Source organism: Nilaparvata lugens, chromosome 7 (genome assembly GCF_014356525.2).
Source record: "Nilaparvata lugens isolate BPH chromosome 7, ASM1435652v1, whole genome shotgun sequence".
Taxonomy (NCBI): Eukaryota; Metazoa; Arthropoda; class Insecta; order Hemiptera; family Delphacidae; genus Nilaparvata; species Nilaparvata lugens.
The window spans coordinates 24069679-24090197 of NC_052510.1; the positions used below are offsets into that span (position 1 = coordinate 24069679).

A 20519-nucleotide genomic window follows, 5' to 3' on the forward strand; every position below is an offset into this window, starting at 1 on the left:
CAGTCGCTCTGAATAGCAGACAACTGCTGTTTACTGTATCGACATAAATGGGCCGCCGGCCTTACCACTTTAATCCATGGTTCAATGATTTGATCTGGTTTGTTAGAGGCCAGTAGGCTTCCTCATTCAACCACCTTATTTGAAAATTACACTGTTTAACCAATGAAAATGAGCCTTGGCAACCATGCAACTTTATTAACAAAGATATTTTGCTTTTTAAATTCAAATGTAATAAAAATGTTTATAATTGTCTAGATATCTAGAATGTGAATGAACAAAATGTGAGGGATATTTTCAGTAAAGCAAGTGTTTACTATAAATGCTTGAATTTAAATTAATTGTTCTACATTAAATTCAGTTATACCATGCACAAAAGAACAATAATGAGAATTTATCTTCTCATTTTACTATCATTTGTATATTAGTTTTTTTCCCAAATTATCTTTTGGAATTTCACTAGTTTCTTGATTCAATTCCTTGAAAAATTAAAATGAATTTATTAACACAATTAACCTGTAGAGCTCAGTAGCCTAATCTACAAGTAGTATGTTATCACGTTATCATTAAATACTTTGTTTCAAATATAATAAACAAAAATGGTTGTTGAAACCATAATATTTTATCTTATAGGTGATGTATAATATAGATATTTGGATCCCGTATTTGGATATCTCATATATGTTCCAATTGGAAAAAATATATAAATAGATGAAATAAATTGTTAGGAAACGTTATGTAATCCAACAAAAGTCCTTGATAGTGTAATAGTAGTCTGACTGAGAATCAACAGTTTTGTTTCCGATATTCAAATCAGTTATTAATTTATTCTTACCAATATAAACGGAAGTTGGAAATTGTTTGATTTGGTGACCAGGTCGCAGGCCCTCATCCACGTAACTACACCCAATTATTGCATTAATGTCATTCGCTTTTCCTTTTTCTGTCAAGTTCCATCTGTTTAGACCACTTTCACGATAACGAACACAAATTATTTCCTACGCTTTCCACTGAGTAGCGTCCACCATTTTATTGCGTGAATCTCCGTTTAGTTGTGAAATTTTTGTCCGCCGTCTTTTTGAAGTCCATTGTCGGATAATTAGCCGCCTATAGGCGCATCACGCATGCGCAAGCTATTAACGCTTAGCGATTATTCACGATAAATTGAATCAAGTTCCCAGGTAATTAATTTGTTTATTTCTGATTTCCTCACTCATTAATGAGTAACTTTCAATTTCTGAGGCGTTTATGATTGCATTTCCAGAAGGTGTTGAAGAGATTTCCCGGAGTCCCTGTGATCAATAGTACTTGGAATAACTTAATGTACCAATCACTTCCTGGTGGCTTTGAAGGTGATTTACAGAGCCTACGTTTTTCAAATTCATCTCAGCATCATTATCATCACTATTAAAGCATAGGCCTACACACTCAACATAAAAACAATTGCTTTAATTTTTTTTTTGCTTTAAATTACTTGGATTTTGAATTCAAGTAAACTATTATTTATTGCTCATCAAAATAATTCTAAATTTAAGGAAAAGAAATTAAATTCATTTAAGGAAAGGCCAATTTCAATGCCATAACGTAAACAAATACACATTCTCCTCGGACAGACCAAAGTGTTACATAAATATCAATTTAATATGTTTTCAGTAAATTCTTTATGAATGTAAAAAATTACACATACAAAAATAATTAATTAAACGTTTTATCAAATCAGTACAAATAATTTTATTGCATTATAGCTTTTAATAATGTACAAAATCAACTACTACTATGATAATAATAATTTACTTTAAATTGGAAACTTCTATACAGCTTGAAGCTTTTATTTGTATATTATAAGATACTGTTTTTTTTTTGTACCAGCAATGCCACTTGCAATCAATCGTGAACTAATTGAACTGTCATCCTGTCAGTTTCTATTTGAAGAGATCTCACAGTTCTAAAAGAAATAGGCATTTCTATTTATTTGTGGACAACAGTGTATTTGAACGTCAGTCGTATCTGTACAATAATAAAGTGATGCATTCTGGGCAGAGCAGAGTCTGTTGTCACACTCACTTTGCCGGATGAAATTGAAATGACACATGTGTGACAACATCACACTTGGATGGCTGACATCAATCCAAAACGAACTTTCAGTTGTCAGAAGATGCGTCCAAGTGAAAGGCAGTGTTAGTGTTGCACTCGCTTTAGTATGCTACTCGAACAAAACCGATTTATAGTGACCGTTCTAAATAGTAATTCCAAGGTACTGTTTGAATTGTTTGCATCAACGTTCATTGTTAGTGTCTGTTTTTTGTTGTTTATTAGTTTGAATTAATTTTGTTGATATTTTGTGTTTTGTAGATGCGTATCCAGTTCAACGACGAGCCGACGTTATTCGAGTATCCGTCGGAGGCGTCGTTCTCTGAGGGGATGTCGACAGTGGATGGTGGCAGTAGACCGCCCACGCCACCGGGCCCCCCAGGCGCCGGCTCCAGTCCCAACCAACCGCCTCCTGTCCCGCCTCACGCCGCTCCACTACCCGCCGTCCCTCTTGGTTAGTATCGCTTCTCTAAGCTCTAAGCTCCAACTTTCATTTGCATCTAGTCCGGCACACAAGTCCCACACCTCATTGTGAGATTTTGTTCAAAATGACAGCATTCCTTATACATAGCATTCAATCCTCGTCATTGAACCAATGCTGACAGTGTGAGGTGAATCTCACTAAAGTAGGATGTAAGCCAAGATTTTACCAAGTAAAATATCTAGGGATTCTGATAGACCCTCATCTCAGGTGGGACACTCATATAAATAATATGTGCTTAAAACTGAAATACCTAATATATAAATTTTATCAAATTAGACAACTGAATAACTTGGAAATTACAAAATTAATTTACTTCTCATGTGCACAATCGGTTATACAATATGGTATACGGGCTTGGGGTGGGCTTTGGATACACATTTCAAATAGCTATTCATAATTCAAAAATATATAATTAAAAGCCCAGACGTTATCCCACCTGTGATCTATTCAATAATTTTAAAGTGTTAACCGTTCGACAGCTCTAGATAAAAAACTAATATTTTACATAAAAAACAATAAACATAAATTTAATAAGCGTGTAACCGGTTCCAACTTGAACTTACGCCCTACTAGAGACATTTTTCAGCAAAATAGAATGGACTTAAATGTGAGTAGGAGACAATTTTCTTACGTCTCTCAGAGGCTGATAAATTTAATCCTGACTAAATTCATAGAAATATGAGCGGTAGCAGAAAGCTCAGGAATGAAATTGAGGAGTGGATATGTGGGATTGACATTGAGGAGGAAATATTCTAGAGGCCAACTAATCCTTTCTTTAGACTATCATACATTTCTCGTTGCTCTTTTTTCCCATCTTTTCAAGACGCTTGTCACTGTTTTTGATTTTCTTCATTTTTCCCGCGTAAATCGGTTTTATTGAATTAATATTATTTCTCATTCAGTATTTCCTTGTAGTATTTTAAACAATTTTGTACTAAATTTAACTTTTGCCTTTATTTGTTACTTTACTGATGCTCAATTTGACTGGTTTTAGACTCAATTGTTAAAAATTTTGACTGGTGACAGAGGTTTATTTATTTATTCATTTTTTTATTTATTCTTTTTATGTTATATATTTATTGTATAGATGTTTAGGTACTTCAGGAAATTGTACTTTATTTGTTTTTTTTCAGGTTTTATTATTATTTATTTTTTGTTTTTTACTATTGCTCTAATTCTGTTTGTGTGAAATTGACAAAGACTTATTCTTTTTTTTTAGTTACCAAAATCAAGTGACTGTCTCGTTCATATTATTATGTACAATAACAATAGTGTAGAACTTGAACCACAGCTGTTAAGCTACTGAAGTTCTTTTCTTTTTTTCCATCATGATACTGTTTCTTTATAATAATTGCATTGTAAAAATATTTGTAAAACATGTCAGTGTTGTGAATAAATTTTAATTTCAAAAAAAGCATGAAGGAAGATGAACGAGATGATTAACAATAAAGGAGCTTTACGGACTACTTGGAAATTCAATGAAATGACTTGATGCTGTCAAAACCACTGGTTTATTAATATTAATAGATTGGTTTTGGCAATATCAAATTGTTTTCCTTTAACATTTAGGCTATATTACCAAAACATCAAAGAAAATACCCCCTGGAAGTTATTTCGAATAAGTACACCCACCTTTGATTAATTGAAAATTGCTATTGTTTGTTCAATAATAGCAATAATTTGCAGTGAGTTCAATTCCAAGTCTCTATTTGGTGCGTAATGGAAGATGAGCAAGAACTCATAATATATTATGATAAAGTACCTTTTTTTGTTAGGGCTACTCTTAATAATTTTCAAGAAATAAAATAAAAAATCCAAGTACCCTTTTTTAAGTAAACAATTAAAAGAACGGTAATTCTCTTTATTTGTTATTTTTTTCTTGACATATTATAATAGAATATATTAGAAATTGAGGTGGTCTCGGAGCACCAGTAGCTATGTCAATGTTCTCTAAATTTTTTGATCAATAAAAAATGCTATTTATATGCTTTTTAGCTCTTGTTACCTCAATGAATTGAGTTGTCAACTCAGTGAGTTGAATATTTCAAGTCATTATTTGGTGGATTGTAACGAATCTATTGTCATATAGAACCATTATCATTTTCTGCCCAATCCTGTCCAATGAATTAACCCACAAATTTTTATTTCAAATCATAGTTTTTTTTTCTAGAGAAGACTACTCTGAGTGGTTAATGAGGTAAAAGTTCCCACTACAAATGTCACATAAAATGGGAATAGAATTCATGATCGTATTCTTTTCCAGACAATGTTGGGTCTCCTATTTTTGCAATTTATCAGTAGCACCTATAGTGATTTGAATTTCCATTCAATAATTATTCCGAATTGATTATTGACACTCAGAGTGCCAGAACCACTCAACAAATTGTTGAGGCTAAAAGTTATTTCAAATCATGTATGAACCACTCTGTGGTTTATTACTCTGCTTCATTCTCCTCTCTCACCTTTTTTGCTCTTTTTTTCTTCACACCTAATTCCTCTTTCGCAACTCTCGTTTACTTGACTCCAGTTTCTCTTCTTCAAGAAGCATGATTCTCGCATCATTTAATGAGCACAAATCCAGCCATAGCATAGCAATCATCTGCCATGCACTTTTTGTAAAGCCGACCCTTTCAGTTGACTGTGAATGTGCACGTTAATGATTCACAGTTTAGCACTGGCCATTGAATCATTGAATGCTGCAACACTTTCACTCCGATCCAATTCTTCCGCTTCAGGTTCTTCAGCTGACAATCTTACATGCATTCAACATGGCTGACTTTTAATGATGGTTAAATCTATTCAGGTTTCCTTGTAATGATGAATCAATTTAATCGTGTACGTTCTCCAGCATACTAGACAGAAATTGTCTATTTCCACCCTCAAACATATAGATATAGATAGACATCTTTTCATCCAACATACCTTACATGGGATAGACTTATAGTTTGTTGAATTTGACTGATGATGTAAGAGGATGATGCATACAGTTTCACTCCATCTTGGAAATGCCAAATATGAGCGATTTCATCTCATCTGTGTTAGTTTATTCCATATAAATGTCATGCGGTCATAGAGTGTAGATTTGAGTGCTACATAACTCTATAAACTATCTCTATTGATAGGAACTATCTCTGTTGAATAATCTTCAGATCGTTCAAATTCACTTTGATTTTCATATCTTGGTTTAGTCTTCTTTTTCATTTTTACAAGTAGAACTAGAATAATAATAATATTAGCATAGACTACTTGTTGAAAACTATTGTTTTCTAAGATGTAAAAAGATTTAATTAGAAAATTTAGTCTAGGTTCAATCTAATGGTTTCATACTATGTAATTTTATCTGAGTTTTTGCAAAATCAGAAATTGAACATTCTATTCCTATGGGAAAAATTATCATATTCTAAAGGACAATTGCTTATAAGTAATCTATACCTATATATTCTCATTGTAAATCAATTAACATAAAAGTAATAATGAAGGCTGCTGGCACTTCTCGACAGCTAACTAATTATTTCTTTCCAAGCATTTCTATAAATAAGCTACCCAGGAAGCGTTACAAAAATTGAAAATTCATTCAGTTGTTTTCATAACCTGAATAGATTTAACCATCATTAAAAGTCAGCCATGTTGAATGCATGTAGGATTGTCAGAAAACTTGAAATATACAGGTGAATCCTGTATAAGTTAGTGAGCTGTCTAGTTCTATGAAGATCCAGGAAGCATCTTGTAACCCAATTTTTCAAGCATGACGTTACTTTTCAGAATTTCATAAAATTGATGTAATCTAATTGAGCCTAACTAATTGAAGATGGAGTGATGGCGTCTTGCAATGAGAAAGCACTATAATTATTACAGGATGTTCTACCCATTTCATTAAGTTCTCAAATTAAACATAAAAACGGACACAATTTCAACGTCACTACAGTACATTATTAATTAAATTAACTCCTGAAAGTTGTAAAAATGTAATCTGATGATACTGTATGTTATTGTTGATCTTATTTTCCTGTATAATTATACGTTAGAAAATCAAAATAGAAGGTAATATTATTACTGGTTTTTGTCATTTAGTATATTCACCGTAACAAAATATGAAAATGATCACATTAGAAGAAAAACTTCAATTTCAATAATAATTATGTTTGTTTACGGAATAATATGTTAGAAATCCATGATTACTCAACCAAGTTATAATAATCTTGTTTGTTTAAAAGCCTCGATTATGTTCAATAGAATTCAAAACTACTCTCAATATTTGATGTAAATAATTGAATAAATTTTCATCTATAATTAAAAACAAGATGTCGAGATGAATCTATACTTTTAATTTTTGATGAATCTTTTCTTTGTATGTTTCAGATGAAAAATCAATTTTGCCAGATTTTTCCTCAATAGAACCATGGCCTATAGGCACAGAATCCTTGGTGTAGTGTTCCTTGTAGCAAAAATGCCTTTTAACTGTATGCCTTATATATTAACGCTTTATGAATTAATGAACCTATAAATTATTTTTGTTCATCTACAAATTCAGAAATGCTGTTGAAGTTAGTCCATTCATACCTAATTACTCTATAACAATTTCATTGATAGCCATTTATAGTTTATTTTTCAAAATTCACTTTCTATTTTTCTCGAATTTTATTATTTTGTTTCTGAGTATATTAAATCTGGGTTTAATTATTTTATAAGTTGCTCTATGCAATCGTTATTACTATTCCCATATTTTGGTAAACAGTGCATATCATTCAATCACAATCTATTTGGACATATTATTTATTATTATAATACAGGTTGGTTAAAATTATGGAAGATCACCTTCCCACTAAAAAAAAATGAAGTTAGATTCAAAATGCTAAATCCAAGATGGTGAACCAAAATTGTGAAGCAACAGAAAATTACTTTTTCTTAAATGCAAATAGGAAACCTACTGAAACCCAATGAAACCTACTGTCAAATTATCCCTTAAAATAATTATTGATCTGTTTCCATAATTTTCACAAACTGCATACGAGCCACCCACCTACTTACCTACAAAATTCATTGTACTGGCTTTTGCAACTTTCTAAATTCAGGCACACTCTCCTAGTATTTTCCAGTAGGTTCTACTGCGAAAATTTTCATCTTCCTTTCAAACAATTATTAGCTATTTTCTGTTATACTTCAATTAAATATACTTTCAAACGTTTGCAATACATTGCAATTTAGATATACTCAATATTTTGCTCTAAAATTGATAAATTGAATAGGATTGGATGAATTGGATAGTTCTCGATTAAAAAGATTAATATTCAAGTCATCTTAGTTCCCAAGTTTATTCTCACCTATCCAAGTGTCTGAGATTCTAAAGAATTATTGCAAATGACGATGAAAACAAGTAATCTTTTGTGTAAAGTACTTTGAATGTCTTTTTGAAGTTATATTTTCATTAATAATTATTTCCTATGCATCAATATTTTGTGTTTCCCTATATTGCCACTCCATATTGAGGCTTTCAACTTCTTTTTCCTTTATAAAATTTCTTATGTTCTGTCGATTTTTATAAATCTTTTTATGTTACGGATATTACTCAAATTATATTATTATCAGCTCATCTGCTGTAATATTTTGTGTAGTCTCACCCTCAAATATTTAATAAATAATTCCATGAGCTCCAGTATTATGTGCATTAGAAATTATGCAAATTATCTTCAATAATATTACAACTTCCTATAATATGCTTTGTTTTGTTTATCCTAACGTATCACTCCTTATTCTTATTATCCTTTGTTCTTCTCGTATTATTTATTTTGGTTTTTCCTAAGCTGTGCATCTTTATTGAAGATATGCCATTTATTTTCAATTATCATCCATTATTATACTAAAATATTTATGCTTCCTTTAGTGTAGCCCTGTTAGGATCAATAATAAATTTTCGCTTGAATCAGTGTACCTATTGACTGTTATAATCGATTCGTGTAACCTGTAGAGGTGTAGCCTACCTGACCGTAGTCGTATTATTTGTTTGCACGATCCAGGAGGCAGTGGCGGACTCGCCAGCTACACACCGAGCAAGCTGGGTCAGGGGGGCGACTGGCAGCCGGGCGTCACTCGGCACGCGCCCAGTGTGCCATCACCCCAACCCGGCCAACCCACAGACTATCTCAAACCAGCCACTGCCGAGGAGACTGTCACATGGAGCGAGGACCAGACTGCCGATCTCCTCTTCTAAACACATGTACATTCTATCACTCATTGTAAATACTTATATATTATACATTATACAAACCAATATACATACCTTATTTTATATTTATACAATTATTATTATATTGAATTTGTAGTAACTGTTACTTTCCATATATCATATTTTGTACTTATTCTATGACTATTAAATTATTTATAATGATTCTTATTGTATTGATTGTATATTGAATGGTGAGTTGAGTCAAAGAAGCGACGCTCATCCAATGATTTAAGATTGATGCTTATTATACAAACACGTGTCGCTTCTTATTTATATCGATTGTAATGTAATTGCAATAAACAAATATCGGATTAGGATTTATTGAAGCAGTGCTTCCTATATACTTGAATATTATCCTCCTCATGAAAATCAAATAATTTAAATATCTTCTAATTGTTTGAATTTAGTCTTTTGACAATATGAAAATTTATATTTCCAATACCGGTAACCTAAAATAGACAGTTATTGAAGAAACTTTACTTTTTGTCCAGTATCCTTGATTGTACCGTATTTTGATTTTTGATCGCTTCAATAGTGTAAAAATGAAGTGTTTCCTGATTTTCGAGGAGAAGTAGTAGATTGCATTAAACTGTTCAAACATTTTCTTGTCAATAGATGGAAAAATCATTATATATTTTTTCAATTGTGGTCGAGTTTCCAAACTTTGGCTAGCCACAGTCACCCAATGGCAAAATAATTTCATTCCTTTATTAAATTGTTTCGGTTTTCTTGAAATATTGTATAGGTGCTTCTGAATATCTGGGACTAAACAATGAGCATATTTTTGTTGAAATTAACATTCAATGAAAATGAATAAAATTGAACTTCATGAAATTCATTATATATGTGAATAGACAAAAATAATTATGTTTCAATAAAAGCCATTTTGTGGATGTAACCGAAAACCTAGTGCATGTCATGTAAGTGGAGATGTTAGAGCTTGGTACCTACAAACAAAAATAAACACAAAGAACAGGTTTATTTTTTTTTCTATTTGGTCCAATCAATTTTTTGATCTGATAAAAATTTTGGAAATTCCTTAATCAATCTATCATGAGGAATCAAACTATACATTTCATTTTTATTGATTTCCCTCAACTCTCCTAAACAAATTGAAACGGTCAATTCTTAAATAGCAATAAATATTTTATCTTAGCGAATGATTATTTGGAATGTAGATTAATTAATTAGGATAATATAATGAATCGAACTTGATTATTTGAGCAAGCATCTCATTCACGATCATCAAATCGAGTCTTTCAAATTTTATAATAATATGGTTGGCTTTTAACAAGAAAGTTTTTCTTTCAATTGACACTGTTAGGACTACACTACTATTTACGAGTGTACACATTATTGTGAAATGATTTTAAAAAATTAAATTTGAATTATTTTAGATCAATTTATAATTTACAATTTACTAATCTGATACAAAAAGAGTTGTTTTCCAATTTGAAGAATGTAAATATCAAAGAATATTTATGAAAACCCGAGTTCTTGAACATTCCAGTTTTGCATTCTTATATTATTGTGTTTCAGATTATATCTCCAGATTTATTCGTTTTTGAACTTGAAAATAGCCCCCATTTATTGTGGACTGACATTGGTATTTTAGATTCTAGTAATTGAGTACTTATTAATTTTTTCCTCAGAAATTAAGAAGCCTCCAAATTTATACTCATACTGGAGAGCTGAAGACTTTATATTTTATAACACAAAGAATCATTCCAATATACTTGGAACCACCAATTAATATATTTATCATTGAATACAAACATCAAAGTTATATTTAAAAAAAAAACGTCTTTTTTTTAATTTTCATGGATGTTTTTTATACTGTTATTTTGCTGTTTCATTTTTTCAAGCTGTTTTGCTTTTAATCTATCAATTATTAATCTATTACATTGATACTTTCTTATTATTATCATAGTCATCATGATAAATTATATAATATTGATAATATTTGAAAACATTCAATTTTGGAGCTGTAGTTTCTATATAATAAGAAGATAGTTTGTCAATATATCATTCAATAATTTATCAAGTTGTAAAAAGTTTGTGAAAACATTAAATGACATGATATAATTGTAGATAAGGTATAAGCTCCAATGCATTACCGGTATTCAATATTGTTTAAGATCTGAGATCTTTATTGCATTTAATTATTTATTCTAAAATTTAAATTTTTTCTTCCACATTGCAAATGAATAATTATTATCATCACAAAATTTAAACAATAAACTTGACTGATGCTTTCTGGTGCTTCCACTTTACACCTAAAGCTAGGACTATTGATATTTCTTTGAAAATTGTGATATATATTTATAAGGCTGATTCAATTATCATATTCAGTTCTATAATATAATTATAATGGTGTACTCTATAAAATTGTTATCTGGATGACAAATTCATTTCCTGTTGACAGTTTGAATAATTACTTGTATTTAATTTTTCACATTCCCAACTTGAAATTTAATGGATCTCTACATAAAGTGGATTAAAGCCTTGCTTCTTTGCTAACTTGAAAAACATTTATAGAGTCTTGAACATTAACTTCTTTCTAAATTATTTCCGAATTTTAAATTTCTCAAACTTTTCACTTCAAATTGAACCTTAATATGAATTTGTTCCAACATAAATATTCCTGAGTTATCAGTGTACTGTACTTCAAACCTACGATCAATAATAATTTAAGATATTATTGGAATTCGACTTTCAGATAAGCTTAAAATCTCACTCTAACTCAGTAGATAAGTTAAAATTTTCTCTATCTGTAACTGTCTTCCCACCTTACTCCTAGTAGGTACATATTACTCTTAAAAGCTAAACATTTTAAACTATTAAATTTCTATCTTCAAGTTATAAAATGTTAGTTGATATTAATTTTTACTGAAATCAATGCAGTTATAGTATTGAAAGGAAGTAGTGAATTCAAAAAATAATTTTTATGTCAAAGGCAAAATCTTTAGAAATCAATAAATTGATTAGTAGGTACTGTTATATTTAGGAGAGATCGAGAATTAGTGACCATAGAATGATAAATAATCATGGACACTTCTTAAGGTATAAGATCCTTGGAGTATAATTATTCATATGATTTGTAATTGTATTAACTAATAAATAAATAAATTCATTATGCTGAGAGGAGAGAAATAACCTATCCTCACATAAGGAAGTTTGCCTTATTAAAAAAAAATCAAATGCTGTGCAGTCGTTGGACAATAGACAAGTACAATTCATAAAACTATTATTTAGTGTATGTTGCCTCAGATAGGTTCATTGCAGTAGTTGAATAAGTACATTCAGTACCGTACTATGCTAAATATACAGTCAGCACACATCGATTTAATAATCATCCAACTGTACAGATGATATAAGAAAATTTTATAGAACATTTTTTTGTTGCAAATTTCCTGTAGTATCTAATGATCTTTGGATTTTACACCTTCCGTGGGATATTCTGTATAACATATCGATAACAATTCTCCAAATCAATAGATAATATCGGGGCACCGAGCTTCGCTCTGGTGTACAAAAGCATAGTTTATATTTATTCATTTATTTATTGATACACAGAACACAATTCTTTAAAATGATTGGGGAAGGACCAACAGGCACAGCCCAAAACTGTATCTCCCTGAATTTCTATTTGTACACTAGTCCAAAAAGTAGGTTATCTTCAGCGAGTTTTCCCAGGAATGAGACCTAGTGCAATCGAATTTTTATATTATAAGCCTACTATGTCCCAAATTTCGTTAGAATTGTTGAAGCCGTTTTCGAGATCCGGTAACATAAAGGCACATAAAGATACAAATATATATAAACAGGAATTGCTCGGTTAATAGTATAGGATTAGTATTCATTTATTTAGAATAAATGTTATAAATACATAATTGGTATTCAGACCAATACATATCAGAGCGGCTCAATTTATTGCTGTTTGAATGAAAGTGTTTTTGATAAAGCAGGTTTTTGAACATTATTGAAACAGCGGCATTTCTTATAGATTCTATTTGATAGATATGTGTGAGTCATTTCTCGTGAAATTACTAATTCAGTGAAACTTAACTAGGAAAATAATAAATTGATTTTTCGACTAAATATTTCTTTATTTTATAATTGAATTATTATGTATTCTGGTATTATTATTAAATAGCATTCCAATTGAAATTCTTCAGTTATAAAAAACTGTAAGCATTTTTTAGGCACCTCACTGTTGATTTGCAGTATAAATGAATTTCTCGTTACAATACAATTTCTAGTCATTTTTATCTTATAACTTGGATTACCTTGATAATTATGAAAAAATATCGTTGTAATTTCTGAGATTCCATTCTTTATCTTGGAATTATTTCTTTTGAATCATGGATACATCTATATACTATAAATTATATTTGCTATAAAAGGTTTCCTATATCTCTTGATCTTCAATTTCATAATATAATAGACAAATAATTGATATAAAAACAAATTTTATTTCATAATTATGCTACTCACTGCAAACGTATCCCGACATGTTTATCTTTTTAAATAATATTATTCAATACTTAATAGATTATTAGTTGATGGAGTGAATTTTAATTCTAGTAGAAATCAGTCCAATAAAAAATTAAATTTATACTGTTCTGCATCTATCATAGCAATGTAACTCTAAAAAAGGTATGTCGTATATCTTGTATTTTCCTCTCTCAAATTAAACATTTATAATATAAAAATATTTCCTCATATAAAGTAACTAGTTTAACGCTCAATATTATGTTATTTCCTTATTCATTACGGACTCACATGAGTAAATGTTGTTACTCTTAACTGGTAGGAAGCATATCTCAATTCAACTTTACTGTAATACATAATACCTACTTGTATAATAATAAATTATTGTTGACAATTATTTACAGAATTACACATTTGTAGGCGATTTTTGCTTGTATGGTCTAGATATTTTGTAATGTAGTTTGTGTATGTTCAAGAAGTGATTTTATTTGCAAGAACTGTGATTTTTGTGTTTATATGATTGTGTATGTCAGTTGTATTTAAGTTATGTGTATTAAATATTCCTATTGAATAATAGTATCAATTATTAATCTTTATTTTTATTTTGCACCTTTTCATGTCCCATAAAACTATAATTACTGCATTGTAAAACTGTTTGTGTATTAAGTGAAAAATGAAAAGTTATTTTGCATGTAAACTCTCATCTTGAACCTGCGGTTTTTATGTTCTTATTAATTCAATAATTTTCTATAACGAAATTATATCATTATCAAATTCAAAAGTGAATGAAAAATAACCTACGTTTTGGACTTAGTGTATAAATGGAAATTCGGGGAAGGAACAGTTTTGGGCTGTGCCTGTTGGTCCTTCTCCAATAATTTATTGTGTTTTGTATATCATTGAATATATAAATAAATAATATAAAAAAGGAAGGAATCGGCTTATATACTGTAGGATAGGAAATATAAGAATGACGCATCATCACGTCGGAACTACTGAACTGATTAACTTGAAATTTTGCATAAGGATTCTTAATTTATCGAGGGTGGTTATATAGGTACCTATTTTAATTGCTATTAATCAATTAATCCAAATTTAATAATCAAAACAAATTTATTCAATTTGTGATTCAAAGTTAACGCAATAATAAAAGCTCAACCTAACAGATTATTCTGTAAGTGATACCGTAGTTAGCACGCGCGACTCATGAAGAAAGATTGCGGGTACGAGACCGATCAAACTTTTTCTATCTGAGAACTCCAACTCTAATGAAGATTATTTACGTAATTTTGACAAAATTATAAATAATTATTTTCTGGACTTAAGGAGGATTGCATTTCACAGCACAAAATTTTTCCCAGTGCAAAGCACGGGTTACCTGATAGTCTTCAATAAGTACAGTACAAAATTCTGAATGAATCTATATTCTAATAGATTTAAGATTCTCAATCATAAAAGTACACTGAACATTCATTTATCACATGGTAATCCGTTCAATAATGAGGGATATTAAGAGCTGCCTTGGCAAAGCACGCTTAACTTGAACTAAATAGATTTAACTACCAGAATCGTCCTGACAATAGTACAAATCGTTGAAAAATCACGGCTCTTAGAGTTGAGCCTTTGAGAAAACATTTTATTAAAGATGATAATCTAATGATGTTGACACCTAAGTAAGATAATTTCGAAAATGAGTTAATGTAACTGAAACTTGCTACAGTTTGATTACATATATACAACATGTATTTCTTGTAGTCCAGGCAATGAATGATCAAAAAAGGGTATAGAGGGAAATGTTTGGAAGACAATTTTTTAACCCGCAGTTTTGTTTAGGGTAGTAAGGAGGTAATTATATCAAAATTCCCCTCCCCTACCCACTGTGCTAAGGGGGTGGGGGTGGTTTAAAGGTACCATTTTTTGGTTTCTCGTATAAAACTCAAAATCTGTGTATCCTAAGGTCTTGACTGTCATATAACAAATTGAAGCTTACTTAATTTCCTACAATATTCATCCTACAACTTTTTCTCTACTCTTTTTGTTGAGTGGAATTTTGTGATATTCTCAACAGTTTCCGAGATATTTGCCCTTGAAGGTGTGTAATTGTTAAAATAACAGGTTTTCATCTAATGATTTGCTCTTTCAGGGCTTATAACTCTCCAACAATGCACCATAAAAACTGATGCTTATCGTAGGTTTGTAGAGCATTGAATTCTCTTTGAAATGACCTATTATTTCACTATTCCAAGTTTTCCTTTCATTGCTATAGCAGCGTTAATGAAGGGGGTGAAATTTCCATTGCTGCAACAAGTATCAACTCAGCCAGGGGTGTCCACAAGGGGGGGGGGCATGGCGCAATTTGCGCCATCAACATTTTTTATATTTTATGTAAACATTTTGAATCATGGCTGAAAAATCAAGGTATTAAATAGAGATATTATCCTAATGTAGTTAATTTTAATACTTTTTCCCACCTTTACAATGTTATATTTTGCTAAGTGTAACTCAATATAACGCATAAAAAAAACAATTGATAATATTTTGTATGCAGGAGTTTTAGTAATTTTGAGCCTATGAGTTCGAAGGTAAATCTTTGACAAAAATAAATTATAACTTCAACATCCACTATTATTCTGTTTTCCTCTGCTTAATTAATTTTTAATGGTCCTTTGTTTAAGTTTGCTTGCTGTTGCAACTTAATTTTCTTAAAAGCACAATGATAAGTTAAATTGTAATGTACATTTTAATCTAATAATTATTTTAATCTCGAAGGCGTTTCATGATGATATTAATGTCTCTGAAATGGGAATGCAATTATAAACAACATCGCAAACTCTAGTGAATTTGACAATAAAAAACTTCTCTTATCAAAAATTTGTGAAAAATATCAAATTAAGCCAATTTCAATCTTTCAAATCTACACCCTATTTACCACACAGTAATCAAGTAATTATTGTAATGCTTCATTACTTTTTTCTGTTTTGTATAATAGTCCAGTCAAATGGTCGTTTTTCAGGAAACAGCCTGAAAGAATTTTTCGCGACGGTTCTATATGTATTTTGGGGCGCTGAATTCTAATCTGAAATTTGCTGACACGCCAGAGGGCGGCTTCACCCCCAAAACTCCCAAAAAAACAAAAATTTCGGACTTTTTTCAAGTTTTCCATTTAATCTTGAGAACTTTTCGAAAAAAGCATTCTCTAAAATATTAAAGATAATAAAATTTTCAATAAATTGAGTGGTCGCGCAGGACTCTACGATTTTTGATTCCGGAGCTAAGAGTTTTCAAAAAAAGGGTTATTTTTTTAAGGGGTTTCCAAAATTATGCAAACCCACCACTTCTACCCTATACAACTAGGATCTTTTTCTAATAATGATAGAAATCCACACATCACGTGAATTAACAATATTAATTCTGAACCGAATTCCTTAGGTACCTATTTTTGAATTTAGTAGTGGTGGGAGGGGGAATATACCCAAAAATAGAAAATCATGTCCTACAGCCAAAATTCAAATTTTCATTATAATACCTTTTCATGGCCTTCCTAACAAAAAGAAACACATTTGGCTGAAATCACCTTACAAGGGATAATTATGTTCTATGAGAATCACTCGTTAGATTTCAGTATTTCCTAGTGTGGGGCACACATAAGGATACGTCCAGGATCAAAACTTAATCACTTATAACTTTTGACTGATCACATCTCCTCGTACTACAGCTCGTTCATATCAGCACGTCAAGGCGGTTGAAAATCATGTATCATGTCACTAAAATTAGTTAAAAAAATAGGAAATTCCTCCTTTAGTGTATTTCAGCCCATATTTCAATGCATAGAAAAATGACCGATTTCTATATTCAAAACTGTGTGTCTCGGTAACTCAAAATGATACTTGGTCTTGATTTGAAGAAAAGAATCTCCTCTTTTATGTGAGATGAATGATTTTTGTAAAAATATAATCGTAAAGTAAGATACGTTTGTTTCAAAAAATCAAGAAATTGCATATTTCTCTCATTTTCACAGTCTCGACAGTTTTTCGATATAAACAGGAATGCAAGATCAATTTAAGGCAACTCAGCTTATAGAGCATGAAATTTTCTCTCATTCAAGACCAATCGCAAGTTTCTATCATGTATTGTACTCATTTTAGAGACTCTTTAATAACAGTAAAATCGCAAGAAAAATGAGAAAATAAAGATAGTCATTCAATTGGCTGTAAATTTTGAACGGTATTGAAAACAGAAGTATAATTCATGGAAGTGAAAAGAGGAGAAAATTCATCACAACCTCGACTACTCTTTGGATTTTTTATCTGAAGTGTTTCACAAGATACACGCAACGTTGCATATGCGAGACTGTGAATATGGGGGAAATATCACAAATTTCTCGCACATTCAAAGTTGTATATCTTGTTGAACACTTCAGATAAAAAATCCAAAAAGTAGTCCTGCGCGACCAGTCAATTCATTGGAAATTTTATTATCTTTAATATTATATAGAGAATACTTTTTCTCGATAAATTCAAGGTTCTCGAGATTAAATGGGAAAATTAGAAAAAGTCCAAAATTTTGGGGGTGAAGTCGCCCTCTGGCGTGTCAGCAAATTTCAGATTAGAGTTCAGCGCCCCAAAATACATATAAATTTAGAACCGTCGCGAAAAAATTCTTTTGGGGCTGTTTCTTGAAAAACGACCATTTGACTGGACTATAAGTTGTTATCCTATTATATTAAGCAAGCAATTTCTGTATATCTGTTTATGTTTTTCTATTTTTATATCTGGTTATCTGGCTATCTGGTTATATGATTATTTATGTTCAACGGATCTCGGAAACGGCTCTAACGATTTCCACGAAATTCGGAATATAGTAGGTTTATGATATCAAAATTTGATTGCACTAGGTCTAATCCCTGAGAAAACTCTCTGAAGGACATGAAAAGGATAATTCATCCTTGGAAAAATAGATGATTATTTCGTCGTCTGTCGATAACAGAAGATGCGTGTGCCTGTGTGGGAGATCAGCTGTGTAATCAATTAGCTTATCGTATCTCGCGAGAAATCTAGAAATTTTAATTGACTCGATCGAAATACAGTAATCGGATTTGTTGAGATGGTATATATCATAATATTCAAAGTAAATCATTATTTTACAGTTCTAAGTGATTAGTGAGTGTTATTTTGTTATTCAATTTGGTATGTAAACAATCCAAATTAGAAGTTTTATGTTTTCAAATGTTTGGACTAGAAATTTCACTTGGATTCAAGAGTATCCTACTTTTTGGAATATTAAATATTCCAACTATAAATTATTTTATAGTGTATAAATCGAAATTCGGGGAAGAAACAGTTTTGGGCTGTGCCTGTTAGTCCTTCCCCAATCATTTTAAAGAATTGAGTTATGTTTATCAATGAATAAATAACGAGCAAAGCTCGGTGCTCCGATATTTGGTATTAATAGATAGAATTTACAAAATGTACTTGTTCAGATGATATCTTTATTCCAAAAACCAAACCATTTAAAGATACATTTTGTTCGACTTGTGTTATTTACTCCTGTAATGTTAAAAAGTAAATACTACCAACAACACAACATCAGTGACAATTTATGATAAATATCGGGGCACCGAGCTCCGCTCTGGAGTACCTACAAAAGAATATAAAAATTATCACTAAAAAATAAATTATAATAAATATTCATAGTTCATACAGAAAGGTTCTATCTAATCACAGTGGATTGAGATTAATTCCCAGAGGAATGCAAAAATTTCTCTCACAAAAGCATGTTAAATTTTAATCCTGATCAATTTCACGAGAACCAAATCACAGAAGACCATCTCAAAAAGATCGCTTATCTGATTGGTTCTACTGGAATTAATCAGGATTAAAATTGAACCGGCTTTTGTACAACTGCCACTAAGTATCTGATTGAATTAGGTACAAAAGTTCAACAGCTGAGTCATAATTTTGTCTCAGTCCCACACACATGCACTCGCTCACTCACTTCCATCATCAACAGAGGACGAAATTATCAGCTGTTTTTCCAAGGATGGATAAATTCTTTTAATGTCCTTCAGCGAGTTTCCCCAGGGATGAAACCTAGTGCAAATTAGTGCAATCGAATTTTTATATTATAAACTTATGTACTAAATTTCGTGAGAATCGTTAGAGCCGTTTTCGAGATCCGGTGAAATACAAACATAAACATCTAAACAGAAATTGCTCGTTTAATAGTATAGGATTTAGAATACCTAAACTTGCCGACATTATATATTGTATGAATAAAATCGTTCCAAATTTGTATGAATGTTCAGGTACCAAAATTGCTATGCAATATTCTTTTGCAATAAAGAATTATCAACGATATTATTATTCAACTTTTTATAAGTAACCTTAACATTTAAAAAGCAAAGCCTCCCTTACTTATCTTTCAATTTCCTATTAAAATATTTGTCATGTAGTTTTTCCTGATGTAATGTAGTACTTTCTAGTCCTCCCGAACAAGAACGGGTGCACTGCTAGTCTCAAAAATGATATCAAAAAGATACTTTATTTCTATTTTAAAAGAGATAAGAAACGATGGTATATATTTTAAAATACTGTATTATGAAAACAGAAAGAACTCCTCACAAGACCAAAGGGGAATAATGTCCTTTGGAAGATTAGAATGTAAGATGTGAATTTTATTGTCATACACTGACTAATGTTAAAACTAAAGGGTTGGGAATTGGGGTATTTTGGGGGGGGGGCATTACACTTGGATTGGGGGGGGGGCATGCGCCATAGCCCTTGGGGGGGCTGGGCACCCCTGAACTCAGCGGTTCTACACCTTCAACAGAGGGGATAAAGATGCGCACTTTTGCTATGTTCACCTACTAACTAGTCCAAATCAATCTGCGAAGTCAAAAACTGTGTCATAGACACCCCATTCAAACGTCATTGTCAAACGTTCAATTGTTGCAGCAATGAAAGTTTCACCCCCTACATTTAAGCTGCTATAACAATAGAAGAAAAACTTGGAATAGTGAAATAATACATCATTTCAAAGAGAATTCAATTCTCTACAAACCTACGATAAGCATCAGTTTTTATGATGCATTGTTGGAGAGCTATAAGCCCTGAAAGAGCAAAACATTAGATAAAAACCTGTGATTTTGACAATTACACATTTTTAAAAGCGAATTTCTCGGGAACTGTTGAGAATATCACAAAATTCCACTCAACAAAAAGAGTAGAGAAT

General features: G+C 31.0%; 1 protein-coding gene across 2 annotated transcripts in view; it reads left to right on the top strand.

Moving 5' to 3' along the window:
* The window catches only part of LOC111047290, a 117405-nt gene extending 103537 nt beyond the window's left edge, over nucleotides 1-13868 (top strand). The window contains exons 3-4 of one of the 2 annotated variants that reach the window (XM_039432368.1): nucleotides 2350-2542; nucleotides 8587-13868. In XM_039432368.1, the coding sequence (XP_039288302.1) occupies nucleotides 2350-2542; nucleotides 8587-8780 (387 nt within the window). In that variant the 3' untranslated portion in view covers nucleotides 8781-13868. Of the gene's footprint in view, nucleotides 1-2349; nucleotides 2543-8586 lie in introns of those variants that run through there. The other variant, XM_039432370.1, reaches the window with a different exon arrangement.
* Nucleotides 13869-20519: the final 6651 nt, after the last annotated feature.